General features: G+C 30.8%; 1 protein-coding gene across 1 annotated transcript in view; it reads left to right on the top strand.

Moving 5' to 3' along the window:
- The window catches only part of LOC139481769 (opioid growth factor receptor-like protein 1), a 29769-nt gene extending 14352 nt beyond the window's left edge, over nt 1-15417 (top strand). The window contains exon 7 of the mRNA XM_071265265.1: nt 14642-15417. Coding sequence (XP_071121366.1) covers nt 14642-15302 — 661 coding nt within the window. The 3' untranslated portion in view covers nt 15303-15417. The remainder of the gene's footprint in view (nt 1-14641) is intronic.
- The last annotated feature ends 3494 nt before the right edge of the window (nt 15418-18911 follow it).

The raw sequence follows: 18911 nt of genomic DNA, 5'->3' as shown, positions 1-18911 counted from the left end.
AACTTTGTCCTTGATATACATTTGTATACAATGAAGTAAATTATTTGTCCTTGACATGGATATAAGTGCAAATATGAATTGAAATACATGTAATTATTTAACAAATGCGAATATGCACTGATTTAAATGACAAATGTCATGTAATGCACAGTTTGGACTTTTTATTGAAATTTACAAATAAATACTTTGGAGTAATTAAAAAGTGACTGTCAGACTGTCACATTTTATATAGGTTTGATTTGAGGAAGCACACAGATATTTCTTAATGAAATATTGATATATGGATTGCAGGTCAAATAGATAATTTTCAGTGTATGTTCAATGTGTTTTGTCTTTTGATTGAGCCATTTCAATTGTTATTTTATAGTGTGTCTTTCTGTATTGTGATGTTACACTATTGTTTCAGATAAGGTGAAGGTTGATACCTATTAAAACATTTAAACCTGCTGCATTTCTTTGCACAGACTGGCCTTAGTCAGGAATCTGATGTTCAGTAGTTGTCGTTTTTTATATAGATTAAACCGTTGGTTTTTCCATTTGAATGGTTTTATACTAGTCATTTTGTGCGGCCCTTTATAGCTTGCTGTTTGAAGTGAGCCAAATCTCTGTGTTGAAGACCGTACTTTGACCTATAATGATTTTTTATATAGATTAAACCGTTGGTTTTTCCATTTGAATGGTTTTATACTAGTCATTTTGTGCGGCCCTTTATAGCTTGCTGTTTGAAGTGAGCCAAATCTCTGTGTTGAAGACCATACTTTGACCTATAATGATTTACTTTTACAAAATGTGACTCATTGGCACTCGTACCACATCTTGTTATATCTATTGTCCTTTTCAACAGCAGTTGTCAAATACAAATATGCAAATGCAATGAACTTTGTCCTTGATTTATATTTATATACAATGAAGTAAATTATTTGTCCTTGACATGGATAAATATGTGCAAATATGAATTGAAATACATGTAATTATTTAACAAATGCAAATATGCTTTGATTTACATGACAAATAACATGTAATGCACAGTTTGAACTTTTTATTGACATTTACGAATAAATACTTTGGACTAATTAAAAAGTGACTGTCACATTGTATATAGGTTTGTTTTGAGGAAACATGTAGATATTTCCTTAATAAAATATTGATATATGGATTGCAGGTCAAATAGATAAATAAAGAATATAAGGCTTATATACCTCTTTACAAATGGAAAAATTGTTGAAATTTTTGGTGTTCGTCCTTAACATAAAAGTTTGAAAGTTGTTCACAAATGACAATATTTATTTTAACAAAACTTGAATCAAGTACTGGTTCTGGGGAGGATCCAGGATTTTGGAAAGTGGGGGTGAAGACTATTGATAGGAGCGAGGCGAAACATTTTTGGGACCTTTTTGGGGCAAAAAAACATAAAATAATTGTAAAATGCAACTTTTTAAACGGTTCCTGTCGTGGGGCATGCTTATTTTGTAGTTGCTGTAAAGAGTAAGGGTTGGACATTTTCGATCCTGTATTCTCCCTATTAATTGTCTTTCATAAAATGATAGTATGGATCGAAAGCTTTAAACTGATAAAGTTGATGTGGGACTTGTCAGTAAAATATAGACATGGAAATTCTCACCAGTTTAAACATGTTGTAAGTTAAGTTATCATAACCTCACGGATTTCTTGTTGTAAACAAGATATACGCCTGGCTATTTGATGGAATTTACAATATGACTGACAAGAGTTAAAACTAAAGGCTCTAAAGAGCCTGTGTCGCTCACCTTGGTCGATGTGAATATTAAACAAAGGACACAGATGGATTCATGACAAAATTGTGTTTTGGTAAGGGTGATGTGTTTTTACATCTTACTTGACTGAACATTCTTGCTGCTAACAATTATTTCTATCTATATTGAACTTGGCCCAGTAGTTTCAGAGGAGAAGATTTTTGAAAAGATTACAAAGATTTACAAAAAAATTGTTAAAAATTGACTATAAAGGGCAATAACTCCTAAAGGGGTCAACTGACCATTTCGGTCATGTTGACTTATTTGTAAATCTTACTATGCTGAACATTATTGCAGTTTACAGTTTATCTCTATCTATAATAATATTCAAGGTAATAACCAAAAACAGCAAAATTTCCTTAAAATTACCTATTCAGGGGCAGCAACCCAACAATGGGTTAATTGTCCAATTCATCTGAAAATTTCAGGGCAGATAGATCTTGACCTGATAAACAATTTTACTCCATGTCAGATTTGCTCTAAATGCTTAAAGCCTTTGGTTTTTGAGTTATAAGCCAAAAACTGTATTTTACCTCTATGTTCTATTTTTAGCCATGGTGGCCATCATGGTTGGTTGACCGGGTCAAACCACACATTTTTTAAACTAGATACCCCAAAGATGATTGTTGCCAAGTTTTGATTAATTTGGCCAAGTAGTTTCAGAGAAGAAGATTTTTGTAAAATATTACTAAGATTTACGAAAAATGGTTAAAAATTGACTATAAAGGGCAATAACTCCTAAAGGGGTCAACTGACCATTTCGGTCATGTTGACTTATTTGTAAATCTTACTATGCTGAACATTATTGCAGTTTACAGTTTATCTCTATCTAAAATAATATTCAAGGTAATAACTAAAAACAGCAAAATTTCTTTAAAATTACCAATTCAGGGCAAATAGATCTTGACCTGATAAACAATTGTACCCCATGTTTTGCTCTAAATGCTTTGGTTTGTGAGTTATAAGCCAAAAACTGCATTTTACCCCTATGTTCTATTTTTAACCATGGTGGCTATCTTGGTTGGTTGGCCGGGTCAAGCCACACATTATATAAATTAGATACCCCAATAATGATTGTGGCCAAGTTTGGTTTAATTTGGCCCAGTAGTTTCAGAGGAGAAGATTCTTGTAAAAGTTAACAGACGACGCCGGACGACGACAGACAACGGACGCAAAGTGATGAGAAAAGCTCACTTGGCCCTTCAGGCCAGGTGAGCTAAAGAAGACAAGCAATTTTTATCCCAATGTTTGGTTGATTTGTTTCACCCAACAAAATTGACAGAAGTGAGGGGTTCCAAATCAACCAAAGGCTACGAATGAGTCTAATGACAATGAATTTATGAATGACGGTCGACAAATGGAGACATAAAGGCCACACCCAGCAGGCAGGTTGCAGTCTGGTCTTGAAAAAAGTTTTCAATACACGTATTTCAGTTCAGCGAAACATACATTCCGGTCAGACATGCAAACCCCGGCCACAAAAAAATACGCTTGTTTTCATTCATCATGTTCATTTAATGCTAAATAATTCTGTTGGAAATTTTTGTTTCTAAAAGCAAAAAAGTGGACAAGATTATTGTTTTCAAGATAGTTCAGGCCAGAACTAGATTAAGGCAAAAATCAGAGTCAATTTTTTTCTCTCAAATATCTAAGACTGCCTCCTCAAATCAAATGGTTCGTACCTTAGACTATAAATCTATCTAGAGCTTATACAGACTTGAGATCATTATTCAGCTATGTTGTTTTAAAATAGGCTGGGTGTGCCGTTTGTGGTTAAACATGTTTTCGTAGGTAAATAATATTGCTGTGGAATTTTTTTTCATAAGAGTGTAATAGTCTATAGAGTATTACTTTCTGTTTGGTGGAATAGTGAAATAGAAGTCAATACGTTCTTGCTCAATCCTTTGTCGCTTTGAAGGTGTTATGATTGTCATCCCCAGCCTGAGCAATGTATTACTGTAATTTAAATTTCAAAATGACTAAGTGACGTTTGTTCGACGCACTGGTCAACTCCACCATATTGAGTCAAATGACATTGATAATCAGTAAATTCCTCAAAAAATATCTTTATAAGATAAGAATTGTTGCAAAAAAAATTAATATTAGAGTACATGGGAAATGGCAAAGTTCACTAAGTCTATAGTTGATTTATCATTTTACAAAAAAACAAAAAAAAAGTCCATACAAAGGGGGAGGGTACGCCCTCTACGCCCCCTCTAGATCCACCACTGGGGGTTGTTTTACTTTTACCATTCTTCAGTTATGTCCCTTTATTACTTTATATGATATGCAAGCGGGGGCATTATTTGTGTTCCATAGACACATTCCCCCATTTATTTTTTTAGGACAACAGTTCACGTTAAGAATATCAAGCTGTAGTTTTTAGAGATCTGAAGAGAATGTGTTTATGTAAAGCAAAATATTGTCCTATGAAATATTGTACCATAAGACAATATTTCATAACTATGTATCATGAAATATTGTCCTCATCTATGGAAAAATGTCCAGAGAAGGACAAATTTTCATAGTGAAATTGTATATGCATATAGCCAATATTTCACAGATGAATACTATGGAATTTTGTCTTGTTAAAGGGAGGTTATATTTTGTGTGAATTAAGACAATATTTCACAGATGAATATTTTGAAATTGTGTCCTGTTAAAGGGAGGTTATAATTTGATTATATTTTGTGAGTATTGAGACAATATTTCATAGAAAGATGTCATGGGATTTTGTCTCATTAAGGGGAGGTTATCAACATATATTCAGTTTAGAGAAGGTTATTGATCAACATATATAGTTTAGAGAAGGTATATAGGATTTTTTTTCTGCGACACGTGGTTGTGTATATATTTACAAAATAAGCGATTGTCATTACTTATATTTGTACACTATATTTGTACACTATTATTATATGTAATAAAATGAAACACATGTTAGACAATTCTTTAATCTATAATAATTAATTAACCATTTGTAATGTATCTATGTAAATTTGAAACTCATTATTAGTAATAATTTAAATTCCTTACTATACAAAACAATTTCAGTTTATAATATAAATCTAAAAATGTGCATGCTGCATGCTTGTGTACTATTTCTAATTGTGTAATAATTCGATTAAAAAATATTTTCAAAAGACAGTATTTCATAGTGAAGTATTGTCATGAACCGAATTTCATTGTGAAATATTGTCCAGATGGAGGTGACAAATTTCATGGACAAGGACACTATTTCATAATGAAATATTGTCCAAGACATTTCATTATGAAATACTGTCAGTGGACAATATTTTATATGAAATTTTGTCCGACAGACAATATATCATGGGGGACAATATTTTATGTTACATTTAAGTATATTTTATGTTTTAAGAAAAAAAATAAACAGTAAATATTTATTTTTCTTAATATACAAAAGTCATGCGTGTAGGTATTTCTCCAAACAGACATAATATCAGCTTATTATGACAATATATTAACAGTTCCAACATAAGACTACTTGTTAAACTGTGTTTTAACTGTTCATCAAATGATATTTTCCTGTTCACTGGTAAGTAAACACATTTCTTGGAGTTTGTTTTGAACAACAAAGTATGAAAAGGTTTAATGAACATAACTGTTTATTAAATGTATTCATTGGAAGATAAAACATAATAGTTCAAATGATTGGTGAACAGTTATGAACAGTTATGAACACTGTTCCCCTTCTCACTTACTCTGCTTGTATTCAATCCAATTTCATTGCTGTGATAAATGGACTTGACCATTTTGGATCATTCCAGTCTCTGTCAGATTTACCCATTTTTGAAATAGTTCAATCCATTCATGGCATAATTTATGCTGAAATAAATGGACTTGACCATTTTGGGACACTCCATTCTCTGTCAGATTGTAATACCTTTTTTGTAAATAGTTCAATCCATTCATGGTATAATTTACCCATTTCTACTATAGATAATTACACTGTTAAGAAAAACACAATCTACAAATACAAGAAATAAGTTATTTTTTGCGTTTCTAAAAGTTTATTTAATACTGAAGTTAGACAGAGTTAGGTATAAATGGTCCAAAGAATCATTTAGGTATAGACCAGAAGGCATTGCCAAAAAAAATCCTCTCCATGTAAGATGGATAGAAAGAGGCTTATATATTCTTGTATATCTCTGCACATGTCATGCATGTTCCAGTATACATCAACATATAATAAATCACTATAGTGAATGTAGCAGAGAACTGTGTTTATTTAGCCCTCAAGAATATACTCAGACCTGCAGTAAAACATGATTGCCTAAGTAGCACATTTATTTGTTTAAATACACAGCCATAGATATAAGAAGATGTGGTATAAGGGCCAATGGGACAACTCTCTGTCCAAGTCACAGTTTGTAAATGTAAAACCATTAAAAAAATAAGGAGAAGAACAAAATCTAAAGGTCTTTCAACGGAAAAGTGGAAAGACTTAATGATAGAGACACTGAAATGCTTATTTATAACAAAACAATTTACGAAACACAAATATCTTAGACATGAACCAACAACAACAACTAAACAGGCTCCAGATTTGAGACAGGCACATATTGAATGTGACAGAGTTAAACATGTTTGTAAGCCCTCATATCTCCCCTTAACTTAGACTGGGGTGTTACAACAAGAACAAACTAAATATCAGTTGCAAATAAATGGTTTAACACAAAAGATGGGGATCTCTCTTGGAATAGACATATATTTCATTTGCACATAGGATCTTTTAGTTTCTTACTAGCTGAAAGATTTTAAAATTGTTATTTGAACATCTTGTCATTTTCTTTATCTAAATCCTATAGCAAAAAAATATTATTTGTGATATGGTTTCATCATTGTATATTTAAACTTTAGTTTCTTTTCATAATTTTGTTCAATTTTTTGTTTAAAAATGCTTAATGGAATAGGGTATATCATAATGGTACTAGGAACCTAAGTGTAAGAGGTAGGGATGGATCTTTTTCTAGCAAATATTGAAAAAGAAAGCAGAGCTGCATTGTAGTTATTTCCCTTTGACCACACACTGTAGGGAGTGCAAAGGTAGATCCATGCTACTTTTTACAAAGCAAAAATCTTACAACCTGATTGTTCAATCCCCTGGCCCTGGGTATAAACAGCACTCCACCCCAACATAACTATTTCTATCAGAGGCAAAATTTCATTAATATTCCCAAATATTTACAACAAATAGCAAAAAAAATCACTCCAAATTATATTTGTCAAAGTTCTTAAAAAAGTTTGGATCAATTTCATATAACACATGTAATAAAAAGTAACTTTTAAAGGATGTTGAAAAAAATCAGTCCACCCCATCTTACACCAAGAGAACTTATATATAATAATACCATGCATATTACATTTAAATAATTATAAATGCATTTCTATTGAACTTTGCTCTTTATTTACATAAATGGTTGTACAATAATTGTAGTAACTTACAATTAAAAGCCTCATAAAGGATTCCCAATTCTTTTAATAGCAGATTTTTCGTTTTGATCAGTCTATACAATTTCAGCCCCAACCCTTTTGTAGGCATGAAGACAAGGAGATGTGTGGTACAAGTATATGTAATTACAGCAGCAAACCAACCACACAAAAAAAACAAAAGTTACCTCTTTAATTGTACATTGAAACATCTGATGTATTTCAACTCTCAAAATAGACCTCCTCTTAGTGAGGTACTATTATATCTTCTACATTCTAAGTATTGCATGGCCCTACTGTAATGAGACATCTTTATGGTTTTTCCATGTCAGATTAGGCATTCCTAATTAAAATTATGTGTTGACAGATGAAAAAAGGGGGGGGGGTCTTTATTGTATTTACATCCCCATAGGCTGCTGTTTGTATCCGGCCCCATCAGAGATTGGTCTCATATTTGAAATTGTGGAAGAATCTTTTGTATGCCCAATTTTCTAAAAATTATTGTAATGATTTTTTTTTCCACATTTTAAGGTGATCTTTATACTTTCATATTTTGCAAATTTACACATCCAAAGCTAAGCAAAGGATTATCCACATTTTTATATTTGTTTGCTTTTTTTCCCCATATATTCAACGAGGATATCAGGATATCGCTTAATAAACTTCAGCACAATATTGATTCATTCTTGACAACATATGGGACTATTTTTAGAATGTAGTGAAACAACCACATTTTAAGCATGCCAAGTACTGTCAAAGTTTATTCAATATTGTGCATCATCATTGCCTTTCATGTGGCTTAAATCTTACAAAACTGCATTAAAATTCTGTAATAGATATAAGTCAATATAAAACACTTGCAGGATAAACAAAGATATTAAGCAAAGAATGTATACAAAATAAAAAAAACAAATCCTCAGAAATAATTCTTTCCCATGCTCCTTAACACAGATCTATATGTATAAAAACTGCCATCTCATCTGGTGAATAATTCTGGAAACATTTTAATGGACAAGTCGGGGTTAACATCCCATACTTGTGACATTCCCCCTGTGAAGTCATATCTCTCTGAATTTTTTAAATGATCTTAAAAAATTGAGGCCTTTTAGGGGCTTTTTTATTATTTTTTCGCTAACGATTAATTCTGTGATAAGATTTTCATAATTTGTAATTTATTCCCTATTTCCTATAAAATTGGTATTTTCGCTGCTATTTTAAAAAAAGGAAATACATGTAATGATGATAAGTAATTGATAAACATTCAAAAATGATTTCTCCTCAACATGGCCTTGTATTAAAATCCATGTAGAAGATTTTATAAGATAGATTTTTGTATAGAGTGCATTTGAGAAAGTCATCATTGTTTTAGTTGATAAGAGTCTATACTAATCCATCTCTGATCCTTTTACAAGCAAAAAGTGGTCAGGTTTCTCATTAGGGGATCATGTTATTTTACCAACTCACAGCTCAACTATGCACTGGGGATTGCTGATCCTTTCAATTTCTAATCGTAACGATTATAGTTATTATAGCATAATGTTCGTTTCTGGATTAAAATTTTTATATTTTTACATAAGAATTGAAAGTTGATTTAGAATAGAAAATTCCTTGGTACACATAATTTGTGAGATATCAAAGTTAAATGACAGTTTTGATTGAAAAATTGATTTAAAAGTGAAAAAATATACACAAAGTATGATAGAATATGTTCTAAATGTTAAAAAATAGTTTAGTTTACTGATACTGTTGAAGAATTATTATTTAGTTAGAATCAGTTGTTTTAGATTTAGTGTTGCTATTAAGCATGAAATGAAACAAATAAAATGCATATTTTCACTGAATTGTTGGGTGCAGAGTATTAAAACAACAAAGTTAATACTCATTAGGAGAAATGTCTGCATCAAAACAACCACAGCTGAAAGAATTTTCATAAACTTTGGATTTTTCTCAGTCTCAAATCAGATAAATTTCATAGAGACTGCTTATGTTAACTGTCAGATGAATAATAAAGATTCTAGAATAATACTATTATTCGTATTGATAGAGGGCAGGGAACACCCTTTACAGCCAGCCTTCAAACGGTAATTTTAGGCTACTATTAGAGTCAAATTGGTTAAAATTGTACCATGATTTATTGAATTATCATAATCATGATTCATCAGAGATCTAAAATAATTCTCTTTAATAAAGTTATATCATACTTTTTCTCTTTGGTGGTTATTTTTTTTTATAAAATTGCCTTATGAATCCTTTCTCTGTATTTTAATATTGAGTCCAAAATTTCTAGAACCTAATAGGGAGTTTGGGCATTTTGGGGCCTTTCGACACATCACCCATATAAAATAAACTTCAGAACACAATTATCTCCCTTTGACTGGTTTACAAAGTCAAATTATATGCTGTTTTTCTGCACAAATAATCAAAAGACATCTGGAGGTCTATATCATTACGTAGATTAACCTATAAAATATTCAGGTTATGCGTTTAATTGCTAAAACTACATTTATTAAATCTTTATGTTGTTCAAGTCAAACCATACTGGATGACTCGGCATAATTTGATCATGGGCGGGCTCTGAGATACTTCATATATTTGAGGATTTTAAATTAATCCGATAGCTATCAGTTATGAGGGGTATTAGATAGATATGTGGGTAAATCCATTTTAACTGACAATTTTTCTCGAGTTTCATCTAATTCCAGAAAGACATATTGCACAGTAATATAATTAATCCATTTTTTTTTTTTAGATTTATCAACAATTACTCCTCTAGAATTTATTGATTTTCTTAATTTCCAATTTCTAATTTTGAAAAGAATGATGTAGATTAAACCAACTTATTTTTACATTCAGCCATGTCAAGTAAGCTTTAAGTTTACAAATAGGATCAACGATTATATTTGAAACTTTTGGTAAAATATGGCCCTTTTAGTTGAGTATTTTACACAATGTAAAAGAAAATGTTTTTCATTTTCAATTTTGACCAGAATTACATACAGAGCAGTATCTCTCATTTCTGGGAATATTTAGATGTCTCCCTCTTTCAATCATCAGTATATGAGCGCTTACATATTATTTGGAGTTTCCACATTTTGTCCTTGTGTTTGGGTTGGAATGGGGTTTAAAGAATAGGGAAAAAAGGTAATATGTGTAGATTGAAAGGGCTAAACATATAAAGAATACAGAAAAATGGGTGCACAACTGTAGGAAATAGAGAATCATGAAGTGCTGAAGTATAAAGAATAAATAAAAAGGGTAAAAATAAATACAGAATAGAAAAAAATTGTCTAAAATGTTAAATAAGAATGAAATGAAGAAGGACCCCCTAAATCCAGTCCTTCGTGTATTCAAACAAGAGAAGATACAATTTGACAAATTACTGTGGATACATTTGATTAGTACTGGTTGTCTTGGAATGCAGAAATAAGGGATATTTGTGTATATTTGATTTTTCTGTTTGCTAAAGTCTGAATACTTTGATAAACATTTATTAAATTTGTAGTTTACCAATGCAATCGAAGACAATTGATATCCCACAAATAATTATGAATTTAGAATAGCAAGAATGTTGTATTCATATTGGGTTTTTTCTTCTTCTGACAAGAATAAAGTAAATAAATCACTTGTGAAATTAAGTTAATGTACAGTATCAGTCTTGATTTATTTTAAATGGATACCTGTCATGAGGGTCTGCATAGATAGGGTTTATAGAATAGTAAATAATGGGCAATAAGAGCTGAATAAAGGGCTTAAAATACAGAATATAGAAAATTAGCCTAACAATTAAAGTTTAATGAATATTGAGGTGTTAAAATATGAAGAATCATTGATTATTGGCATTATTGCTATTTTGTGCAATTTTCCTTTAAATTTATCTTTTTTGGTGATAAGTTTTCATATCATGCTACTGGCTTGAGATGGAAAATAATCGCTAAAAACTAAGGAGGCACTGATTTCGCCGTACCAGCTCAAGCGAGAAAATCAATCTTGTTGAGATGATCAATGATAATCTATACAAATAGATAGAGAATTAAGAATAATTGTCTAAAAAATTTAAAAAGAAAAAAAATGGCGGACCTCCCATCCTGATCATCTGTCATACATGTTTCAAAACTAATGTTGAGTTTTATGTTCTTAAGATGATTATGCTGCTCTTATAATAAGAAAAATAAAACTTGACAGAAAATAGATTAATAATAAGAAAAAAAAAGAAAGGAGAAACTAAAGTTCATTTTAACATCATTGTTAGAAGAGTCTGAAATTACATGTACATTTTTGGTCCTTAACCCAACCCATATCAAATACACAGGCACGGTACATAACAACATTTGTTGATCAACTGTTTAAGATATATATCCTAGTTATGAAAAAGAATAAAAACTATGCCATATTCTATATTCATAACCAAAAAAAACATTACCCCATATTCATAACTGTTAATTATCTGTCTTTAATATTTAACATTGAATTTGATACAGTCGTTATCAAACTGGGTTATTTTAACACCTTGTACAAAGCATAATAGATTAGACATAGTATTTAAAAGTGAAAATGAAGACTTTTTATAATAGTGATAATTAAGATCAAACATAGGCCTAAATATTTACCATACATCATCTAGAGTTTGTAGTGCCATTGTTCATTTTGGTCAGAAATTGAAAATTATATTTCTGATATCGTATATTATATCAAAAACTTTAGATGAAAATATATGATATATCTTTGTATAAGTCGTTAAATCAGGGTGTTAAAAAGATAAAAATAGCCTAAATTATTTAAATATTGCTGAATAATAACCTAAATTTGTGTTAAAACTAAGTTTATGACCATCGACTGAATATATATGATTTATATTTGAAGAAAAAAAGTAGTTTAAAGACCTATTTGAGCACGAAGTCATTGTTATAGATTTATATACCGGTAATGTTTGCAACTTTGAATTTGATTTCTGGAATATATGAATCAAACATATTTCCGTATTTTTTTGTTTACATGAAAATAATCTTAATTAAGTTCAGGTATACGTCCACGAGACAGCAACCCATTGACAAAAATAACAAATTGGCAATCCTGCATCAATCTCCACGTCTCCTTTATATCGTCATTCTTAAAGTTAAGATATTCAAAATAAATATTCTTAAAAATAGGGAAATTAAGTTCTCTAGAAAATTAGCTTAATTTGCAAGAGAAGGTATCTAGTTTAATGTTAAAATGAAAGCTGTTTTTTGTCTTTAAACTTTAAAAATCTTGTTTTAAAATCAAATAATGAAGCCTGCAGAAGTATCAAATAAGTTTTTCCATCAACAAATGACTTGTGATATCATCTTTAAAGTAGATCAAGTGGTCTATCAGTACAAGGTACAGTTCAGTCACTGTACTAAGATACCTAGTGCATTCATCATATGGGTGGATTTAGATAAAACAAGATTTAATTTTAAAAACATACAGATTAAGACCAAGCATGAATTACTTAGTATTTTAACACTTTAGATGCTATTAAAAACCTTCATGTGTTAATGTTTTGAATAGTTCTGAGCTATTTGTTTGTAGTTAATACACTTGTTTTTGATTTGTAATGGTAAAAATGTTTATAGAGTCCTCGTGTTACACAACACCTCCTTGACCAAAATGTGTAATGTCTTTTGGAGGGAATTCATATCACACATTCTTATATATAAAAAAGAAGATGTGGTATGATTGCCAATGAGACAACTGTCCACAAGAGACCAAAATGACACAGAAAATCTAATCATCTTAGGAAAATATTTAGGGTACATATATGGTAACTGCAGTCTCTGACAACTGGATTCTGGTCTTATAAACAGATGTCTTTTATTAATGTTAGATTTTTTTAAGAGTTGTTTCCCATTTAGCATGCTAAAACACCAAAATTTAATTTATCTGTTTATAGCTTACCCTATAATGCTCAATAATTTATAATAATATACTATTTAAATATTTTCCTCTGGAAAAATTATTGTTTTTGCTCAAAATAACAAAAAAATCTTTTTTAAGAGGCTGCTTTCTGATTCAACTCTGCTCTGCAGGATGAACTCCTGTAAGACCAAATAAAGGAAACAATTGAATTAATTAAGTCAATAACATTTTAGTTTTTTGTTAAACACTAGACATTTTTAGTTCTGGAGACTGTAACTTACAATCAGTTTTATTGGTTAGATTTTTGTTCAGTAAAGATATCAAGTTCAACTAGATCAAGTTAATATCCGTCATAAACAAAAACTATTGGAAAAGCAGTTTTGTAATTTACTGTATTCGGCTTTAGAATTGATGTCCAATAAGATAAATATTAGCAAACAAATAACTTTTATCATAAGGGGGCTTCACCAATAACTTTGAAAAGATTTATAAATTTACGCACAAGAATTGTGGTAAATAAAGATATATTAAAAAGGTTTTAGTTATAACTCAGGGTGCACTCTTGTTAAGATTTTTAAAATGATTAATATATTAATAGATTTATTTCTGATTTAGACCCTTTAACAACCGAATTATCTTGAATTAAATATTTGTCCTTTACTTGTAAATCATTAAATATTATCTCTTATTTTACGTGCAATTCGTAGATACAATTGTACAATTTTATTATTAGTTACGACACCCATGTTAATTTTCTCACTGTTGGCACAAAGGACAACTATCATAGACTTGAAAATTAAACTCTTATCAAGCTATAAATTACCGCTAATCAGATACGGGCACATATTCTTTTTTGGTTAACTTGAGAATGTGCGGTACTTTAAATATACAAATAAGCCTTGTGGCTCCGTAAGTTGACGCAATTGTAAAACGTTTTGTCCCCTTATGGAATTTGCAATGATTGTTTTAATATATTAATGTGTTTTAAGTCAGTAAAGTTAAAACAAAAATTTATTTGTTTTGTTTCTTTGTATGATTTAAAGAAATGAAGGTGCAAAAAGGTCATGATCATTTAATCATACTGAGGCTTTGATACAAAATAAATTGAAATGACTTTAGACCTTGTATTATGTAAGAATGAAATATATATACTATTGATTGCGATTATTTTTTTTCACTCCAACATGGTACAAGGACAAACACATGATTAAGTTTATGTAAATATTGCCGTCTTCAGTTGAATTACTGAAGATATTGTCTGTTGAGAGATGAGAAGAATAAATTAGGGAGTAAAAAGAGAATGGGAAATAAAGGGGGAGGGAAGAATTAAAGATTCTTTGACATATTATGACTATACAATGAAACTAATACTGCAAATTGAAAACAAAAAGTTCCAAGAAAGACTATTTAAATTGAGAGTTTGACTTTTATAAAGTCAATGCATTTTAACCCAAACCCTGAGAGACATTACTTTAGAACCTTTTCATTATACCTTTTGTCCTCAAAAGTTTCAATTGATTTTTTATACATTTTTGTATTTTCAGGTCATATCACAATTATTTGAGAATAACCAGAATCTTAAAATGTCTTGGAGAACTTGGATATGAACACATGAAAGTCAGATTTCTAGAATTTATTATAGAAGAAGCATTAGAGAAGAAAACTTTGAAAAACTGTTACGAGAGCTGTAAAGACTATTGGGTAGAAACATTACGAGCTGACGATGAAAGAAAAAGACTTCAAGATTACATGAGAAAAGTTGAGGAAGGTTATGAATCAGGTGATGACAAATATGGTCGTCATAGTAACAAAGCAGATGACAGCAACATGTCAAATTTAGTATCTACCCCTAATGATGTCGATATGGACGATGATTCACAAGAAATGAAGCATTATGCAAAGGAAGCTGAGGAAGGATCAGAAAAAGTACCGCTTGAAAGTCAGATGTCACTCGATAATATTGTTGATCAAGGAAAATTGGAAGTTGACAATAAATGTGATGAAGGTAGTGAAATCCGTGATTCAGATGCAATGGACACTGAACAGGGACAAAAACAAGAAGAGAATTCGGGAAAGGAGCAAAATAAAGAAATGGAACAAAAACCGGAGGCAGAAACCAATCAAGACTTGTCAGCATCACAAGCAAAAAGTAATACACAAACAGACAGTCAAGACACACAATCATATGATTTACAGAAGGTCTAATGTATTTGTATTTAACCTAAAAACCATTCAATAGTTGTGATATTGTCATATTTGTTAGAAATTAAGGTCTAAGCCATAAACTTAAAGGTAGAATACTAAAAAAGATGGATTTGAATTTTGTTTAGTTCTTATATTTTTAAGACGGTTCATTGATAGTTTTTATATGTATTGATTCCAAATGATATTTCATTCAAGTATTGTAATTCCAGAAATAAAACTGAAATTTCAGGAAAAGTTGAATACAGATACAAAAATGTATATGACGCAACGTCAGATATTGCTACCATTTAGCATAACAGAAAAATGATGTTAATTTGGAAATGCGCACTATCAAATTTTTCCTGCTTTCCTTGTTGGGTAAATGTAAAGTATAACACACAAGTAGGAATGCCATGAGATTCCAATCCAATATGATTTTATAATTTACATAGGATATTAATTTTTACTGCAAGAAATTATGTGCTTTTTGGAAATATTGCTGCATTATATATTCAAACCGAGTATGAGTTTATTCAAGCAGTTGTACAAGAGACAATACAATGGCTTAATATTTATGATACTGAAGTTTTCTTACTTTGTGACTGTCTGATATATGTGTAGTTTGTAATATGTGCATCATTTCGTTTCTTTGAAAGCAGGACATTTACATTAAGTGGAGGAAGGAACCCCGAATGCAGTTCATGCCGTCCCTAACATATTACGGCGACGTCAAATACTGTTAACTACGGAAGCCGATAAGGGCCATTCAAAAAAAATATTTTATGTCGTTATTACGACATAGCATGTCGTAATTTCGACATAACATGTCGTTTTTACGACATCGCTATGTCGTAATTTCGACATAACATGTCGTTATAACGACATCGCTATGCCGTAATTTCGACATATCATGTCGTAATAACGACATCACTATGTCGTTTTAACGACATATAGCTATGTCGTAATAACGACATCGCTATATTTTATTAAAAGAATATGTATTATTATTGGCAAGAGACTAAATGACAAAGAAAGTAACAATTATACGTCATCATAATGTTCCCGATAATTATAAAAGCCCCCTCATGGTCAGCTATAAAAGAGGGAAGAAAGCTACCAGAGGGAGAGTCCCCGAAATGCTGTGTGGCAGACAGTGTTATTATTCAATTATTAGCTCCCTTGGTAAAATCCAAATTTCATATTTAATGTATTCTATTGTTAAATAATTTACATAAAGCTTAATAAGTATATATTTGTTAATTGCATAGCTTTTGCTATTTGAATTCATTGGTTAAAGATATTTATTTATATTGTAAAGTTTAATATTTGCATCGTCGCAAAATCTTTGGTTACCTTCTTTGGATACCTTCAGTGAGAAACTTATATATGTTATAGATACCAATTTCGATTAACATTGCCCATAGTGCTAAGGCTGTACAGTCAGTCAAAGTCGTTTAGATTAACAAGTTATCGGTAGAAAAGCTATGCAGTCACCCATGTTGGAAGAATGAAATGTGGAATTATTAGAGGACTGAAATTGTACAACCAAGTCAAGCCAAGCTATCCATCTCCCTTTAAATAAGCGAAAACTACATGGCTTCTTGGTATAAGGGTGTATTGAAGTATTGATAGCTCTATTTCTACTTTCAAACGTTGGGCACGTGCGATGTTCCTACAACCCCTAGGATTTTAAACAGAATCTCCGAAATTTCATCCGCAAAACAAAATAAAAATGTTAGAAAACACGAACCAATATTAAAACAAATTCAATATATGTTTTAAATTATGTTTTTACAGCTCTTGATCATCTCCTAAGTAATATCTAGTATATTTGATGATTAAAAAAAGAAAGCTATGTGAAAAAAACGGATGTCCCCATCCAACGTTACTTTTATGAAAAACTGTTTTAACTCTTATGTATAGTGATCCTATTTCTTATTCTCTGATCTTCTTGATTCTTGACAGGAACAACGACATGTGTCGTTTCTTTGTGGCGTTAAAGCCCTTATTCTTCCAAATTTCATTTGACTCGACTGTATATTATAGTAGAAAATGAATAAAAATAGTAAGACAATAATAATATCTAACAAAAGTACAAATATTTGCCTCATGTGAGTTCAAATATTGCTGATTCAATAAAAATCTTCTCTACACAGTCGTTTTTCAAACGGTAGCCAGTTTGTCCAAAGACATACGAAGAGTAAAAAATGCCAAGATTCTTTCCTTTAATATTAACTACATATTTGGGTCTTAAAGAAATAAAATGCTTCCATACATTACAAAACGGTAGCCAATTTTTCCAAATGTCTGAAAACGTCTAAAATCCTAAAGACGCTAATTTCCGACGTTAAATGTGCTAAAGTTTCAATTAAATGTTTATGATAATTAAAACAAATCGTGTTATGAAATTTGGAGAAAGATGTTAATGATTGCTGCCGGAAAAAAATAGTGCATGTTGCTAAAGACTCCGCCCGGGGAAATAGGTTCGACACAGGTTAAATTTTGCAATTTTTATTAATTGTATAGCTTTTAACGATTTATTTAAAAGAATTTGGAAATGGGGGAAAAATCCCATTTTATAAAATAAATTGAAATTTATGTTACGGAAGTACTCCGAAATAGATCATTTAAAGTCGTCACTTCAGTTAGGTGCAATCACCAATATCAAAACACTTAATACCAGTTCACGGAATGTTTAACTTCGCGATTTGTCCTGCTATTTCGTGATGAAAGTAATTCCTGTACTAGCGAAGCCGGAACTTTTCGTCAATATAAACTTGTGCATGAAATGGAGGTAATTGAAAGACGAATCCCAAACAGCAACGAAACCGGTTCATCAAATTAAAAAAAAAAAACGGGATTGTATTTTTATTTGCCGTTTTCGCGGACGACCCAGGAGTAGACTACTATATTTTAAAATGTATATATCTGAAGATGACTTGGGAAATAATTCTCAAGCCAAGGTTCAAGTAATTGAAGGGGTGTATTTCGACAACTTATATGTCAGGGAAAATACAGTTCTATTCAAATTTAACCAAGGTTAACTTGCAGAGTGTCAGATATATTTGTATTGGGGATGAATTAAGATATAGAAATTTTACAATGACAGATGATATGAAACTTGAAAGTTAAACATCCTATGATAAAAAAAAAATATGAAAACCGTATACATGTACTTCCGTCCCATCTTTCCTTCCTACATTACTTGCGACAGTGCTGCATTTTAAGTTGAAATAACTTAAAGGGTAAACATTATTATATCGATTTCCACAACTCGAGGTAATTTTTTTTATAAAATGACATCACAAAACGAACAGAACCAGAATCAACCAACAATATAAAAAACCGAATAAAACTTGCAAAAATTAATTGAAGTCAAAGACCCTCTTCGACGTCACATTTTAAGTGTAACGTGTTGTAGGAATATCGTGCCCAACGTTTGAAAGTAGCATTAGAGCAATTGATACTTTAATCACACTTATAACAAGAAGCCATGTAGTATGTGCTTATTTTGAGGGAGATGGGATGCTAAGCTGGCAAGTTGGGCTCGCATAATCACATAGTATTATCTACCTAATCTGTCTGTACAGCCATTTGACATTCGTTAATTTATTTACCTCAATTATATTT

This window comes from Mytilus edulis, chromosome 7 (genome assembly GCF_963676685.1).
Source record: "Mytilus edulis chromosome 7, xbMytEdul2.2, whole genome shotgun sequence".
Taxonomy (NCBI): domain Eukaryota; kingdom Metazoa; phylum Mollusca; class Bivalvia; order Mytilida; family Mytilidae; genus Mytilus; species Mytilus edulis.
The sequence above is the reverse complement of the archived record's forward strand: the minus strand, read 5'-3'. Positions and strand labels throughout refer to the sequence as shown.